This window comes from Leguminivora glycinivorella, chromosome 25 (assembly GCF_023078275.1).
Source record: "Leguminivora glycinivorella isolate SPB_JAAS2020 chromosome 25, LegGlyc_1.1, whole genome shotgun sequence".
Lineage (NCBI taxonomy): Eukaryota > Metazoa > Arthropoda > Insecta > Lepidoptera > Tortricidae > Leguminivora > Leguminivora glycinivorella.
The window spans coordinates 2,924,399-2,942,604 of NC_062995.1; the positions used below are offsets into that span (position 1 = coordinate 2,924,399).

The 18,206-nt window shown below is 41.1% G+C and overlaps 2 protein-coding genes across 2 annotated transcripts in view; one reads left to right on the forward strand and one right to left on the reverse strand.

Annotated features, from left to right (window-relative positions):
• Window positions 1-619: 619 nt before the first annotated feature.
• Window positions 620-18,206, reverse strand: part of LOC125239330 — a 28,601-nt gene continuing 11,014 nt past the window's right edge. The window contains exons 8-13 of the mRNA XM_048146877.1: window positions 14,365-14,504; window positions 12,113-12,218; window positions 10,216-10,271; window positions 8,282-8,519; window positions 2,026-2,143; window positions 620-1,799 (exon numbers count right to left, since the gene is read on the reverse strand). Coding sequence (XP_048002834.1) covers window positions 783-1,799; window positions 2,026-2,143; window positions 8,282-8,519; window positions 10,216-10,271; window positions 12,113-12,218; window positions 14,365-14,504 — 1,675 coding nt within the window. The 3' untranslated portion in view covers window positions 620-782. The remainder of the gene's footprint in view (window positions 1,800-2,025; window positions 2,144-8,281; window positions 8,520-10,215; window positions 10,272-12,112; window positions 12,219-14,364; window positions 14,505-18,206) is intronic.
• Window positions 15,507-17,830, forward strand: LOC125239331. The gene is made up of 2 exons (XM_048146878.1): window positions 15,507-16,428; window positions 16,652-17,830. The coding sequence occupies exon 1, from the start codon at window positions 15,534-15,536 to the stop codon at window positions 16,404-16,406; it is 873 nt and encodes a 290-aa protein (XP_048002835.1). The 5' UTR covers window positions 15,507-15,533; the 3' UTR covers window positions 16,407-16,428; window positions 16,652-17,830.

The window sequence follows — 18,206 nt, forward strand, 5'->3', positions numbered from 1 at the left end:
AACATACTAACCCGTTATACTTAGCACTCGTGTATGTATAAATACATTGCATGTAATCTAAATACATTTATGCAACATTCGTACACAATTTCAAAAGTTTATGATGACGGCTTAATGTTTTTTTTTCACCACACCGACTGGTAAAGACGCTCTTGATCCTTCAAATAGTAAAAAGTTACATTTTATCCACAAGAGTGAAAAGTAATTTCATACAAATTCTAACTTGCGTTTCACTTGGCAATATTTTCTGCCTTGAAACTTGAAAGTCTCGCAACGAGCAAGATTAGGCTTGTGTAGGTACATATAATAATATATAGGTAGTACAAAAGGCACGGTTCCCTGCACTGTACTAGACCGAACTACTCCCAAATGATTCTGCTATCTAATTTAATAAGTCTCTAACATTCAGTATACTCACACACGCGCAATAGAATGGGAGCGAAAGGAGCGAAGAGCCGAGAAGTTACAATGACAGCAAAGCGATCCGTGTGATCCGACCGCAACCGAACTAGAACCGACTGACTCGGACCGAGAGCGCACGGGAACGGCTGATCAGCTCTCGGCTAGTACGAGCGAGCGTTACTGTACGCCATATGCACAATTTGTCTCTCGCTCTCTCGGTGTACTATTGTACTAAATGTCCTAAAAGAACGAACTAGTACACTTCGGAGATCGTACTAGTTAGGAGCGATCTTTTCAGTGAACGAGCAGGCACAACTCTACTCAAGATTCCACTTCTTGAACGAGCGTAGCGCCCTGTCTTCACAAACTTTGCATTTTATTTATTTAACTTTAAAGAAACTCTGAATAGAAGTCTGAACAAGCTTGTCTGCCGGTGATTTCTCCATCTTTGTATATTTCCTCTTCATTGGAGTAACGTCTACTTCTGGCTTTGCAATATTACTGCTCAGTAAAGGAGAATATTTCAACACATACTGTTTATAACTCTTTACCTTTTGTATTTTCTTTGATTTCTTAATTTTACGCTTGTTTTCATCCTTTAGTTTTATTTTAATGTTAACATGCTTGTCTCTTACAATTTTCTTGTGGAATTCTTTCATTTTCTTCATCTTTTTTGCTCTTTTCTGTCCTACCTTCTCCGGATCTATAGCTTTTATTTTAAGTTTAATTTTCTTATGTTTACTATCCTTATGTTTTTTACCTTCTTTCCTTCTTTTCTTACGATCTTCATCTGTCATTTCCAATTTTCTTTTCTTAACCTTTTTGTCAGTCAAATCTTGTTTTACTTCTTCATTTTTTGAATTACATTTGTCTCTATCAACTTCACTCAAATAATGATCTTTAAAGCTCTCTACATCCATATCTATATCAGTTTTAAAAGGTTCTTTATCCAAAGAACTGAATTTGAATGAAAACATCTTAGTCTTAACAGGACTCTTCAGATCCAAGTTTTTCACAAACTCCTTTTCATTTCCGCTTCCTACTTGTACCACGTCTATGTTGACAATCTCATCATTTTTCGATATTTCGATGGAGTCTTGTTTGATGTCGACCATTTTGAGTTTTTTCGGTGTGTCCATGATTGGCAAACTGTCTTCGCTCTCTGCTATAAATTCTGAAGGCAACTGAAAGGTGCTGGTCGATGATTCGTCGTCGCTTTTAACATTATTTCCATTGTTTTCTTTATCACTTGAGTTTCCATCATAAGATTTTTCTTTGGAATCATCTTGTTTATTTTCGCATAGTTCGTTCACTTTCATGCAGTTTTCTTCAACATTGGTTTCTAGTTTTTCTTTTTTCTCGTTGCTGGTGATCGTCGATTTGATTTCTTTTATTGCCTGTGGAGAAAAAGAAATAGTAAATCTAAATTGAATGTGTGCTATGTTTGTACTATAAATAGTGTCAAGCGATTTCTGTCATTAGTAAGGCGGCAGATTAACAAAAAAAAATTAAGGAATTGAAGACGGGAAGCTGTCCCATAGTAAATTTGAATTTCGCGTCTTTTTTTAGTGACTTTTTTTATAATATTAGTATGGATAGTGACTGTAGTTATAAAATACTAACTTCGTTTAACTCAGCACTGATGTCACAAGACTTCTTGGGCGAGTTCCATTCTCGCACCGGATCTTTGCTCTTTGGGTTCTCCTTCGACACATTCTTGAACAGGTCGTCTAATATCTCACTGGAAAAGAAGGTATAGTAAATTAATATGTATATTTGAGACTGTTACTTTTCAACGCACCTACTGGTATTACCATAGACGAAAGAGTTGTAACTCCATACATCAGTAAATGCAAGTTTTTTTGTAGTGACATCTAGCGTCATCAACGCGTCAACTAACGTAAATTATCAGCAGGGCCCGTAACTTTCATGCCGATGACATAAATATGACGTACGTCTGAATATAGGTGATTGAAGAGTTTTATTTAATAATTAATCATTATTCATCATGTGTACAGTCAAGTGCAAAAATACGTATCGATTTTATCCGCTCAAAAATATGTACCGAGACCTTATTCCGCCGACATAAAGTGCTATGGGACATATTTTTGATAAGTTGTACGCACCCATATTTTTACACTTGACTGTACCTACTTACCTTTTTGCGATGTTAACTATAAAACTCCCGTGAAACTCAAACATATTAAAAATATTTTAAGCGGGTTACTCACGTGTTATGCGTCGCGCTCTCGATATGTAAAGGCGGGGTCGCTACTCTTGAGAAAGATCCTCGAAAATGGATCGAAACATGTCGAAGGCTACATCGACTTAAGAGCGTTATAACATTTCGGCGTCGGGCGAAATTAGGTATTTTACCCGCCGCGCGAGCCCAATATGCCGACCCTTTCTAGCACGTCTTATCACTCGCTCGCACTACAATAATGGACAAAACAATCTTGATCCTTTCTATGGAATTTTGATAACAACCACAATCTACTATCTCGATATAAACTTTTGGTTTCTAATAAACATTATTTTGTACGAAAATACGAGAATATAGCGCGAAATAATATCAATTATGTTAAAATTTATTTAAAAAATTAAAGTAATAATTATAAAAGTAGATCCCATCCCAAATATTTGCTTTTGTTATATGATAAGTATTAGAGTAAAGTATATATTAATATTTTTTTTTTTTTTTTTAAATCTTTATTAAAGAGCTTTATCGCTTAGCGATTATGTCGCTCCATATAACCCACATAGTTACATTTACTTACGATTAATAAGGCCTATATTAACTAGCTTGAATAGTGCTCGGGCTTCGTCCGACAATGGAAAAGCCAGGGCACTATTACAGCCACCAACATTTGTAAAAGTATTACAGGATATTTTAAGTTGGCTTCTAAAAGGCTCATTCCGCACACATTCCATTAATATGTGGTACACATCCTCAATAACATCACAATCTGAACATAGTGGTGAGGCAACTTTACGCATCATAAATCCAAACTTATTTTATATATTAATATGATGATACAATAAGACAAATACAATTCTAATTACTTCAAGATGGTGCTCAGGGTCTGATGATGGAGCCAGATGGTGGTCACCAATACCAATGAACAATATGACTATACAACTTCGTGGTTTACATGTCATTCTAGCATTTTCACTTTCACATTTCAAGTGCATATACCACGAGTATAGGTTTTCGGGTGTGCTGATTTAAAAATTAATGACCGATTTGGAATCTGACATTGCTGACTGTCACTTTGACACAAAAGTCATCATGGGTGTCGTAAAATAGGTTTTAGGGGGTGCTGATTCCAAAATTAATGACCAATGTGGAATCTGACATTGCTGACTGTCACTTTGACACAAAAGTCGTCATGGGTGTCGTCAAATAGGTTTGCGGGGGTGCTGATTCCAAAATTAATGAACAATGTGGAATCTGACATTGTTGACTGTCACTTTGACACAAAAGTCGTCATGGGTGTCGTAAAATTGGTTTTAGGGGGTGCTGATTCCAAAATTAATGACCAATGTGGAATCTGACATTGCTGACTGTCACTTTGACACAAAAGTCGCCATGGGTGTCGTCAAATAGGTTTGCGGGGGTGCTGATTCCAAAATTAATGAACAATGTGGAATCTGACATTGCTGACTGTCACTTTGACACAAAAGTCGTCATGGGTGTCGTAAAATAGGTTTTAGGGGGTGCTGATTCCAAAATTAATGACCAATGTGGAATCTGACATTGCTGACTGTCACTTTGACACAAAAGTCGTCATGGGTGTCGTCAAATAGGTTTGCGGGGGTGCTGATTCCAAAATTAATGAACAATGTGGAATCTGACATTGCTGACTGTCACTTTGACACAAAAGTCGTCATGGGTGTCGTAAAATTGGTTTTAGGGGGTGCTGATTCCAAAAATAATGACCAATGTGGAATCTAACATTGCTGACTGCCACTTTGACACAAAAGTCATCATGGGTGTCGTAAAATAGGTTTTAGGGGGTGCTGATTCCAAAAATAATGACCAATGTGGAATCTAACATTGCTGATTGTCATTTTGACACAAAAGTATGAACAATGTGGAATCTGACATTGTTGACTGTCACTTTGACACAAAAGTCGTCATGGGTGTCGTAAAATTGGTTTTAGGGGGTGCTGATTCCAAAATTAATGACCAATGTGGAATCTGACATTGCTGACTGTCACTTTGACACAAAAGTCGCCATGGGTGTCGTCAAATAGGTTTGCGGGGGTGCTGATTCCAAAATTAATGAACAATGTGGAATCTGACATTGCTGACTGTCACTTTGACACAAAAGTCGTCATGGGTGTCGTAAAATAGGTTTTAGGGGGTGCTGATTCCAAAATTAATGACCAATGTGGAATCTGACATTGCTGACTGTCACTTTGACACAAAAGTCGTCATGGGTGTCGTCAAATAGGTTTGCGGGGGTGCTGATTCCAAAATTAATGAACAATGTGGAATCTGACATTGCTGACTGTCACTTTGACACAAAAGTCGTCATGGGTGTCGTAAAATTGGTTTTAGGGGGTGCTGATTCCAAAAATAATGACCAATGTGGAATCTAACATTGCTGACTGCCACTTTGACACAAAAGTCATCATGGGTGTCGTAAAATAGGTTTTAGGGGGTGCTGATTCCAAAAATAATGACCAATGTGGAATCTAACATTGCTGATTGTCATTTTGACACAAAAGTCATCATGGGTGTCGTCAAATAGGTTTACGGAGGTGCTGATTTGAAAATTAATGACCGATTTGGAATCTTGACATTGCTGACTGTCACTTTGACACAAAAGTCGTCATGGGTGTCGTCAAAAAGGTTTCCGGGGGTGCTGATTCCAAAATTAACGACTATTTTGGAATCTCACAGTGCTAATTGTCATTTTGACACAAAAGGAATCATGGGTGTAGTCAAATAGTTTTTAGGGGGTACTGATTCCAAAATTAATGAAATGATTTAAAAAGTAATGACCGATTTGGAACCTGACATTGCACAGTACCCCTGGAAACCTATTTGACGACACCCATAACGACTTTTATGTCAAAGTGACAGTCAGCAATGTCAGATTCCAAATTGATCATTAATATTGAGATCAGTACCCATGAAAACCTATTTGAAGACACCCATGATCACTTTTGTGTCAAAGTGACAGTCAAAAGTGTCAGATTCCAAATTGGTCATTAGTTTTCAAACACCTCCGGATACCTATTTGACGACACCCATGACGACTTTTGTGTCAAAGTGACAGTCAGCAATGTCAGATTCCAAATTGGTCACTAATTTTGGAATCAGCACCCCCTAAAACCTATTTTACGACACCCATGACGACTTTTGTGTCAAAGTGACAGTCAGAAATGTCAGATTAAACATTGGTCATTAATTTTGGAATCAGCACCCCCTAAAACCTATTTTACGACACCCATGACGACTTTTGTGTCAGAGTGACAGTCAGCAATGTCAGATTGAACATTGGTCATTAATTTTGGAATCAGCACCCCTAAAACCTATTTTACGACACCCATGACGACTTTTGTGTCAGAGTGACAGTCAGCAATGTCAGATTGAACATTGGTCATTAATTTTGGAATCAGCACCTCCTAAAACCTATTTGACGACACCCATGACGACTTTTGTGTCAAAGTGACAGTCAGCAATGTCAGATTCCAAATTGGTCATTAATTTTGGAATCAGCACCCCCTAAAACCTATTTTACGATACCCATGACGACTTTTGTGTCAGAGTGACAGTCAGCAATGTCAGATTGAACATTGGTCATTAATTTTGGAATCAGCACCTCCTAAAACCTATTTGACGACACCCATGACGACTTTTGTGTCAAAGTGACAGTCAGCATGTCAGATTCCAAATTGGTCATTAATTTTGGAATCAGCACCCCCTAAAACCTATTTTACGACACCCATGACGACTTTTGTGTCAGAGTGACAGTCAGCAATGTCAGATTGAACATTGGTCATTAATTTTGGAATCAGCACCCCCTAAAACATATTTTACGACACCCATGACGACTTTTGTGTCAAAGTGACAGTCAGCAATGTCAGATTCCACATTGGTCATTAATTTTGGAATCAGCACCCCTAAAACCTATTTTACGACACCCATGATGACTTTTGTGTCAAAGTGACAGTCATCTGAGGTACTACATATTCGTAATCTGAAAGTAATCAAGTCAATAATTTCAGTTATTTTGAATCGACTATGATTCCGAATTATTGGTAATAGTAATGATTGTATAGATGATTAGTGATTCCTTTACATGTAATGGTAATTTACCGTTTCACTTGATTACATTACAAGTAATCTGACACCCAGTAGTGTCAGATTACAAAGTAAAATCAAGTAATCGTGTAATCCGGAATCGATTACGATTTCCCCATCTCTGGGTTTAGTTATATGGTTCATTGGTACTGGTGACCACCATCTGGCTCCATCATCAGACCCTGAGTACCACCTCTTGTCAAAGGTCTTGTTGAGACGAACCCAACGAGCCTAAACACGAAGTCGTTTACTTACATGGTTCACTGGTACTGGTGACCACCTTCTGGCTCCATCATCAGATCCCGAGTACCATCTTGATGTGTCTTATCATCTTGACCGTATTGTAATTTTCACATTTTTATCATCACAACGTTGTAATACTTTAACATTCAAACATAACAAAGTATTACAAAAGCAAATATTTACGGGTCTAGGATCAAATTCGTTGGTCGCTGTTTACACACACACAATGCGAGGATAGCCCGTGTAGAAACAAGGCGTCCGACCCACACAACAATAAATATTCTCGACGTTTGCGATGAAAACTCGGAGACCAAAGCGACATACGTCTTACCTGCTCGAGCTCCGGCGCGGCACTGAAATCGCAGGCGTCCGTCGCCGGTAAAATAGCGACAGGAAGGCTAGTTTTCAAAAAATTGGCAAAAAATCATGATAAAATATTATAACGACAAATGGATAACAGCAGTTTATTAAGCACATTGTGCAGATTATTTATATACTAAAATAACTTCGATAACATGTAGATTTTCGGAGAAATGATCACTTGTTTCGATGTATTTTCAAGACAAAATTGAGTTCGTTTTACTTTCAATTTCTCAATTTCAAAGGATTAAATGATAAATATTGTTTAATGGGCCTTAAGTACAAGATATTTGGAACTTAAATTTACCTCATTTATGAGAGTGATCTTATCAAATTGTACATAATAAGAGCTCCGAATTCTGTGCTTCACGCGGTTTTTCCTAAACGAGCATCAGAAAAACAATCATTACTAATTGAAAAAGCTTTTTTTTTCATATGTTTTTTATTTAACCGACAGTTAATAAGATGTTCTAACTGAAACAAGTACTTTCACTGTCTTTTAGTATGAGTAAAGTGTACAATTTTGTCGATAAATATTGTGCATTTTACAATATATCGCCTTTTTTTGTCATAGCGCTCTTAACACGTGAGTAACCCGCTTAAAATATTTTTGCGATGTTATGTGTGTGAATAATTCTCTGTGGTTGATCTGCATTTATGTGTCTTTTTTTTTTGTATTATTTTGCCATGATTAAAAAATATTTCTATTTCTAATAGTATGGATTTTACAACAGATTTCTTTATACATACATACATACATACATACATACAATCACGCCTGTATCCCATAAAGGGGTAGGCAGAGCACATGAAACTAAAAAAGCTTCAGGGCCACTCTTGGCAAATAAGGGGTTAAAAGAAAACGAAACTGTGGCATTGCAGTGAAAGGTTGCCAGCCTCTCACCTACACCACAATTTAACCCAAGATTAAGATTAGATTTTAAGATTTCTTATACTTACTTAACAATCTTCTTCTTGGCACAAAGCGGCTTCGGCTTGTTAAACCTCAGCCGGATCTTCTCCAAGACCTCACTAGGAACCACCACATCCCTCCCACCGCCTTTCTCCAGGTATGTCTGCTCGAGTAGTTTGATGGGGGAGAGCAGACTTGCGCGGGACTCCATGTGTTGTGCGGGCGTGAGCAGGCGCGCGCGCCGCGGGGGTTTTAGGTTCAGTTCCAGGCGACCTGGAGGCTGGCCTGAATAAAATGTGTTTACATTTTAAAAATAGAAAATAACTGTCTGGAAGAGTTGTAGCTCCATACATCAGTAAATGCAAATTATTTGTTGTGATATCTAGCGTCATTCACGCGTCAACTAGCGTAAATTATGAGTACTGCTACTTGTCAACAGATGTCGCGACGAACAAAAGTCTAATACTCAACAATTTTTAGCTAGTATTACAATAGTATTAATCAGTACTCTGTTTTCAATTCCTTCTGCTTGTAATATATGTTGTAAACTGTTTTAATATTACATTTTCGGCAGACGAGACACCGTTGACACCTAGTGTCGAGTAGTGGTACTGATAATTTACGCTAGTTGACGCGTGATTGACGCATGGATGACGCTAAAGTCAGTTCAGCCTTACTTGTCCAATATAGTAAACAAACGAAACGTCAAATATGGTCAAAGACAATTACTAGAGATTGGAAGTGTCGATAAAATGACGAAATTAACGATAATTTCGCTGCTGACGTCATCAGAGGATTTTCAATTTTACGTCACACAATATCTATGTTAAAACCAAAATTTAATTATTTTTCGTCGCTTTCTTCAGAAACATGATTAAAATCGGATCATGGCTCTCGGAGTCATCGGTGAACATAAGTACATAAAACATAAATACGAAACGGAATACAGAACCTCCTCCTTCGGTTAAAAATCTGATAAATTATTGTAGTTATCAACGCATTTTTTCCAAGCTATACAAACTCTAACGTTAACATCGATCGTTCATAACGATAAGTTGTCATCCCAACATTGCGACTCATAGACAATCTAGACTTCGTAATGTCAGGAGTTTTTTATGTCATCCGTTCGTAATTATAATTATTGGTGAAAATCGTTCTAGAAATGATATTATTTAGTGGGTTTTTGATTCATTTCAATACTTTGTGAGTTTATTTAAGTGTATAATAACATTTTAAGTGATGGTTAATGTGTAATTCCAGAGAAAATTGAGATAATGTTTTCCAGCAGTGTTTGTTTACATGATTGGACAAGTAAGCCTGAACTGAGTGTAGATGTCACTACAAATAACTTGCATTTACTGATGTATAGAGTTACAACTCTTCCCTTACTTATTCCTTTATGGCCTGGAGTGAGACTTGAAATCACGAATTTACTACCTACGGATCGATACTCCAGCTCTTTAGTCGTCAGAGAAGAAATTTTTAGATTTAGAAGAAAATTTTAGACGTTTCCACTTGTCAAAAAGTTAAATTTAATGAAGTCATCAAAGGACTACCTAATACTTATCAAAAAAATAAACAAAACCAGTCGTATACAGTGCAACATAAAATACTAAATACAAAGAACCTACAACGTGTGTTCCTGCCGGTGAGTAAGGCTGCCAGAGCTCAACGAGGGTGCGGTGTGCTGATGACGGGAGGACTTACGGAACTAACTTGTTCCGTATATTGTCCTTTAGAGTCGTCGGCAACCCGAACCCTCCTTGGAACTTGTACACTCCTTTTTGCTGTGTACTTGACACGGCAAAGGGGAGTGTACGGGTTTCTGATGGGGTGGCGGCGCGCATGTGGCACTGTTTGCGTTGCATGCGTTCATGGGTTGCGGTGACCGCTTTCTATCGGGCGGACCGTATGCTTGTTTGCCGCCGACGTAGTATAAAAAAAAAAAAAAACGTTTCAAAAATTCGTAAAAATAACTTACATTCAGTCTTGGCGGGAATTTCTTGAGTCGGCAAATTTTGTGATGAACCAGAAGCACTGAAAAGTAATAAATATTTTTAAAATACGCCATAATTCAAACATCATATACAATAATATAAAACATTAGGTACTTTATATCTAAACCTGAAATCAAATGACTGATTAATAGAACATCCTTGCTATATTTTTTTAAATCATCATCCTCCTTGAAAGTTCTGGCAACTCTTTTTTTTTTTTTTTTTATGGGATAGGAGGCAAACGAGCAGACAGGTCGCCTGATGGTAAGCGATCACCGCCGCCCATGGACACCCGAAACACCAGAGGTGTTGGAGGTGCGTTGCCGGCCTTTAAGATGGGTGTACGCTCTTTTCTTGAAACTAAAAAATAATGGCACGAAATTCCAATATTCCATTGGAAAATTGGAATTAAACCTTCGCCCCTACATATTTTCAAAATTAAAGGAAAAATTGAAAAATTCCAACCTCCGGCAGGACTCGAACCCGCAAGCTCTGGCCTTGCCGGGGCCATCGCGCTTCCAACTGCGCCACGGAGGCCTGCTGGATGTGTGCGAATTTATCCATGCCTTCCCTCAATTCTCTTAGGGTGGCGTTACATTTTCTATCAATTTTTAAGTGTTATCATAAATTAAATATAACCAGATCATACCATCCCATACATTAAAATGCGACCGCCTACGAACGCGCTTACACTCCACCACACATAGATGGCGCCACAAAAAAATGCCCTGTTGCCACCGAATATTTGTAGATTGGCATTAAGTGTCAATTCCGAGCCGTAAATCTATGTCAAAAGTGACACTTAACGCCATCTACAAGTATAATCGAAAGCTACAAGACATTTTTTTTGTGGCGCCATCTATGTGTGGTGGAGTGTAAGCGCGGTCTTAGGCGGTCGCATTTTAATGTATGGGATGGTATGATCTTGTTATATTTAATCTATGGTGTTATGGCTCGTCGATAATTCCGTCAACGTCAAGGTTTAGGAAGGTTCGCGCTTTATAAAGAGAATTGGCCGCTGAGCTCTACATTTTCCAAATTTGCCGCCTTTTTAACCCCCAACGCAAAAACGACGGGGTGTTATAAGTTTGACGTGTCTGTCTGTCTGTGGCATCGTAGCTCCCGAACGGATGCACCGATTACGATTTAGTTTTTCTTTGTTTGAAAGCTGAGTTAGTCGGGAGTGTTCTTAGCCATGTTTCATGAAAATCGGTCTACTATGTGACGGTCGGGGGTTTTTTTTAAATTTTAATTTTGTGGTTAGGTTTTTTTTTTTAATTATAAATGGGCTTACTCTTGGCCACAGACTAGCCAAAGGCAAAGACGTGGCCTACGATGGAGTGAGCTCGCCCAGAAGATGCCTGTTCACTCTTGATTTGAAGGTTGCCGGTTAGGTTATTTAGTGCCAAGATTTGGTGGACCGTCCATCTTCTTCTTCTTCTTCTTTGCATCCTGTTACCCTCTGCTGGGGTGTAGGGCTCGAATTATTATTATTATTTTCTAATGCACAGGCAGCTTAAAGCTGATACGTGCACGTCAATGTCCTGATGCACTTGTGGTTTGTCCATTCAATAAATATTTGTCGAGTCTGTTTTTAAAAGAGTCAGAATCATATTTCTCCAATTACTCCGGTCTTGGGCAGTTTGGGTGACCTCCTCCCAGCCCATGCCTAGCACCCTGAGCTCCTGCTGAACCGAACGACGCCAGGTCGATTTAGGGCGGCATGGCGGCATTTTGGATAGGTGGGTATCAGGTTTTCTGAGGATGTGTCCAATCCAATGCCATTTCCGCGTCTGTATTTCTTCTTGTACGGGTGCTTGTCCAGTTAGTCTCCATAAGTGGGCGTTTGTGATCCAGTGGACCGTCTATAGTAATGTATACCTGTGTGTCTGTAGCCGGCCCTTGGTGCGCCGGAGCGACATGCGGCTCGGCATGACGGGCCCGCTGCGCGTGCGCTGCTGCTCAAGAGCCTGCTCCGCCATTATCACTGTAAATTAGATAATACTTTATAACTTTCGCAACCAAGTACCCGCCTGGCGGGCACTCGTGAACGTTGGTCAGATGCCAGAGAACCCGCCCAGCGGATTCTCGCCATACAAGTGGGCGGTTATAGATTACGACCGGTTTCTGACGCAGTGCGCTGTTTTTGGTCTGGTAGTGAATGTGTTGTAAATATAGTTCAAGTTTTAAAATTCACGAAGTTAGATGTTGGGCTGTAGTCGACAGTGATAGAACCATAAGATTAAACGCGAAAGAACGCGTAAGATTTCCATCAATTATGTAAAGCCTGACTAGAAATAAATGACTATTGTCAAGAGGGCGCTGCTAGTCTGATGTATGCGGTGACAGTTCAGTATAGTATGAAGAAAAAAGTTCTAATGAAATTCCGCAATATGGCGCGTAGTCATATATTATTTTTGGTCAAGCTTTATGTTAAATCTGAGCTTAGGTCAATATTAAGAATATGTGTTTTGTCAACTTAACAAACATATATTGTACTAATTTTAACCATTTCCGAAAAAACCTATTTGGTTTTCAGCTGGTCTATATCAGTGGCGGCGGGTCTACGGACGCAGGCAACGACAGACTAGCCCACATACATCAGTGAGGTACATTCATTGCTAGGCAGCAGCATAGAGGAATAAGTAAGGGAAGAGTTGTAACTCCACACATCAGTAAATGCGAGTTATTTGTAGTGACATCTAGTGTCATCCACGCGTCAATCACGCGTCAACTAGCGTCAATTATCAGTACTGCTACTTGTCAATAGATGTCGCGACGAACAAAAAGTCTAATGCTTAACAATTCAGTGAACAGTTTCAAAAACAGACTTGATAAACATTTAAAACTAAAATATAAACAGTAACTAAAAAACAAGTGCAGTGATATACACACATCAGCTTTCAGCTGCTAGTGTATCAAATAATATAATATAATAATAATTTTTAGCTAATATTACAATAGTATTAATCAGTACTCTGTTTTCAATTCCTTCGGCTCGTAATATAAGTTGTAAACTGTTTTAATATTACATTTTTGGCAGACGCGACACTGTTGGCACCTAGTGTCGAGTAGTGGTACTGATAATTTACGCTATTTGACGCGTGATTGAAGCGTAATTGACGTTAGATGTCACTACAAATAACTCGCATTTACTGATGTATGGAGTTATAATTCTTTCTTTACTTATGCCTCCATGGGAGCAGGAAGGCATGATTGGCAGATCTACGTTCTACGCTAACGCTTCAGTCAATGTTACCCGAGCGAAAGGATCAGTGGTCCATGTCTCAAAACTGAAAGTTACAATCGGAAGTCTCTTTCCAACTTGTCATATTAGACATCGACTTTTTAACGTAATTTGTAACTCGTAGCTTCGAGAAATGGTAATTTCTACTTAGTTTAGTTTTGAAGTTAATAATGTAATAGGTATAAGTTTAGTCAGTTGCTCTTCCACAATTAATGTACCTAGTATAAAAGAAGACATCTCACCTCCCTAGTGCATATTGTTTACTTAAATTAAATATTATCTGTGCACAGATGTTTAGAGTTATAGGCCAGCTCAGTATTTTAAGTAAAATTGTAATTTATTTTTCTATTAATGTCTAAGTTGTTTTGTGAGCCAAATAAATAAATAAAAAATGGGTCCCGAATAGGAAAAACCTAGGCTATATATGAGCAAAGAGGATCGAGTATTATAGAGAGTTACTGTCGAAGTAAAATGTGTAATCACAATGCATACACTGCCATCTCTCGACACAGGTTTGAAACTCAGTTTTGACAATTTGGCCCATATTCTTAGCTTGATATGTTTTAAAATGTCAAATATGAATATTAGCGCCATCTAGCTGAGCGTACCCCAAAGGTGTAACGCCATCTAGGCGACCGTACCTTTTTCTCTAGGGCTTTGAGGTACGTTTTTTTCTTAGGGACCGGCCACATCAGAGCGTCGCGTGTCGGCGCGTCTTACGTCCTTCCTATACAAAATGTACTGAGGAGACGTTTTTTGAATTACACTCAGGTGGCGTGGCGCGGACGTCCGTTGCGCGCCCCGAGACACGCGACGCTTAAGTGGGAACGCTGGCTTAGACTTTATCTGTCTATACGGAGTTATATATGTGTTAGATATGAGTTACCTTCAGCGAGGCGTCCCTCGAGCCGGTCTATGTCAGCAGCGGCGGGCGCGCACACGGCGCACAGCGCGCGCGCGCCGCCGCCGCAGCCGGCGTGCAGCCCCCAGCTGCCGCACAGCAGGCACAGCTTTATGTCCCAAGTGCTGCCAACCAAACATCAAACACTATACACTTACTGTCAAACTAAACTGTCTACTCACAGTGTATAGGCACACCTCGGACAATTGTAAATCATGTTACAATGCAATATCATGGTATCATGGAGTTGATCTGATGATGGAGCAGAAAGGTGGCTATAGGAGTAAAGGATTTTCGGAAACGTCTCGGAGAGCAGTAAATGTGACTGTTGAAAGAAAAGTACAGTCGGCGATAAAAACTTGTGTCAAAAATTAAATTTTTGCGAGAAAACTTATTTTTTATTGATGGTTCTGTCTATTCGCGTTGGTGGCCTAGCGGTAAGAGCGTGCGACTTACGATCCGGAGGTCGCGGGTTCGAACCCCGGCTCGTACCAATGAGTTTTTCGAAACTTATGTGCGAAATGTCATTTGATATTTGCCAGTCGCTTTTCGGTGAAGGAAAACATCGTGAGGAAACCGGACTAATTCCAATAAGGCCTAGTTACTCGTCGGGTTGGAAGGTCAGATGGCAGTCGCTTTCGTAAAAACTAGTGCCTACGCCAAATCTTGGGATTAGTTGTCAAAGCGGACCCCAGGCTCCCATGAGCCGTGGCAAATGCCAGGATAACGCAAGGAGGATGATGATGGTTCTCTCTATTCGGAGTTATAATATAGTCCATAATGGACCTTGGACAACCTTGGACTGCAGTCGCCCATGGTACGAATTTGCGCTGCATACAATGCCTTTGTACGGGACAGGACTTGCATCGACATTTTCCACGACACTTTAACCGAATTTAAAAATAATATAATAAGGGGGGATAAAAGAGTAAAAAAATATTATTTAAAAAAAAAATAGTAAAAATAAGTTAATAATTATAGAGGTTAGTTAGGTTTAGTTTAGTTCTAATTTGTTTCTATTATCTTGATGTTTATACTTTCTGGAATTTATATAAATTTCTACATAATATTTAACCTACTTATGTCGTTTTTATTATAGTTGAACTTAATTCGTTGTAGTAGGGACGTTTGCTGAGGTAGCGGCGAGCGAGAAGATGGCTATCGTCCCAGTGGCCTTTCCTGGGGAAAAGGTGATGTTGGAGCATAGGTCGGCCATAGTGAGCGTCCTGCTCGTAGCTTTGGACGAGGCGGCCGATCCTATGCCCGACATCACACTAGGTGCTGTCACGGGGGGTGCGCTTCACATCACCTGCGGAGGAAGCGACGCAGTGGGATGGCTCCGCTCGGTGATCGGAAGAGGAGAGATCGGCGGGCGGCGCCTGAAAGTCGTGGCTGCTAAAGATCTGCCGAAGCCGGTCAAGATGGCCTGGCGTACGGCGATCGATGGCAGCCAGGACGTGTCGCTGGCTCTGCGGGTGATGCAGAGGCGCAACCCTAAACTCCGCACCGACGAGTGGAAGGTGGTCGACACCGTGATGTCGGAGCTGAACACCAGGCGCATCGTTCTGATGGACCAGGTGTCAGCTGACGTCATCAGGGAGGCCGGCTACGTTCTTCACTCGGGGCTCGACACCAGCCACTTCAAGCTCCTGGAGACGGGGAAGGAGCGTGAGCATGAAGAGGCTGGGGTGGAGCCCGGCGCGGACGGGGGGGAGGGGGACTCGGTGGCCGATGAGGCTGCGGGCGCCGCGGGGGCGGCGACGGGGGAGGCCCCGGAGCGGGACGCGCCGCCTGGCGCTCCTGCGGAGGTGGCTCGGGACCGGTCAGAGGCGGGGGAAGTGGTGCTAGTCGGGGAGAGTTTCGCCGGGCTGCGCTGGACCCGAGAGTCGTCACCGATCCTATCGGTGGCGGGCTCGGAGGACCTGCGCGGTCTGGAGGAACTCTACCTGGAGGGCACCACTTCGCCCATGTCCTGCGACAACACGGTCCAGGAGGCGGCCGCTGATCTCAGCACCGCCAAACACTAACCGCCGTAATGGAGGGGCTAAGGTGTGTACAAATAAACTTACAACACAATAAGGCCGCCACTGCCCTTCTGGCTAGGCAGCTAAAAAGCGACAAGTTCGACATTGCTCTTATTCAAGAACCATACATTTACAAGGGAGAGATAAGAGGCTTAAATGGTACTGGCGGGACGATACTGTAATATGAGGACATGTATTTATGTTAAAACCGGCATTGATGCTATGCTTCTAAATGCTTTCTGTTCCAGGGATCTGACCACGGTCAAGATCCTGAATAAAGGGGGGGGTAAGGCACTAGTCATCTCATCAGCCTACCTTCCCTACGAGGCGGCGGATCCCATCACCACACAACTGCGGGATCTTGCTGACTACGGCAGCCGGGCGAACACTGACCTGATCATCGGCTGCGATGCGAACGCACACCACGTCATCTGGGGAAGCTCGGATGTCAACAGAAGAGGAGAGAAGGTACTGGAATTCCTGGTAAGCTCTTCACTACAACTCTTAAATAAAGGCAATGAGCCGACATTCGTCAATGCTAGGCGAGGTGAGGTCATTGATATAACGCTAGCGTCCAACAACGCAAGTAATAAAGTTAGTTCATGGCATGTCTCTGGGGAGATTTCTTTATCGGACCATAGATATATATGCTTTAGGTATACCACTAAAATCAAAGTAGAAGTTATACTAAAACGGAATCCCAGGAATACCAACTGGTTATCGTTCAAGGATGACCTTAAGGCGGACCTGGGAAACCCCAATGGTAAGCTAAACTCTATTATTGACATAGAACTTGAAGCTGACAAAATAGGGCAAGCCGTCCATACGGCTTGGACAAATAACTGCCCGGAAAAGAAAATCCTGGCGAAGAAGGTACCCTGGTGGAATCCGGAGATAGCAAAACTCAGGAAAGAAACTAGGGCTGTCTTCAACGATGCCAAAAGAAGTAATGATTTTGAGCTCTACGCGCGAAAACTCACAGAATATAGCAAGGCAGTGAGGAAAGCGAAAAGGAAAGCGTGGAAAAACCACTGCGATCAAATCGGTTCCATTCCGGAAGGCATGAGACTCACGAAGGCACTAGCCACAACGAAGTCAGTCCCACTCACCTCTATTAGAAGGAGTGATGGTGGAATGACTGAAACGGGGCTAGAGACCCTCAAGGTGATGTGTGCCACACATTTTCCAGGCTCGATAATAAATCAGAGTGTACCAGACGATGAACCAATTAGTGTTACGGAACAGTGCACTCGCACGACCAGGCATAATTGGGACACGTCGAAAAAGGTAGTAGACCACAACAAAATACAATGGGCATTATCGACATTTCAGCCATATAAAGCCCCGGGGCCAGATGGAATCTACCCCATACTACTACGAGAAGGCGCTAACGTACTTATACCCCACTTGAGTAGACTGTACAAAGCGTGTATTGCCTTCGGACATGTACCACGTGCATGGAGGTTAGTAAAGGTAACATACTTGCCCAAACCAGGCAAAGAGGATTACACAGAAGCCAAATCATATAGGCCCATAAGTCTATCATCATTTCTCCTTAAAACTTTGGAGAAACTGGTGGACAGACACATCAGGGATGGTCCGCTCAAGAGACATCCACTACACCGCTTGCAATGTGCATACCAGCCGGGCAAGTCCACGGAGACAGCACTACACCTGGTGACAACTAGAGCGGAGCAGGCCATAGAAAACAAAGAACTATGTCTTGCTGCATTTCTGGATGTCGAAGGTGCCTTTGATTGCACTACATATGGTGCAATCAATAATGCTGCACTCAAACATGGC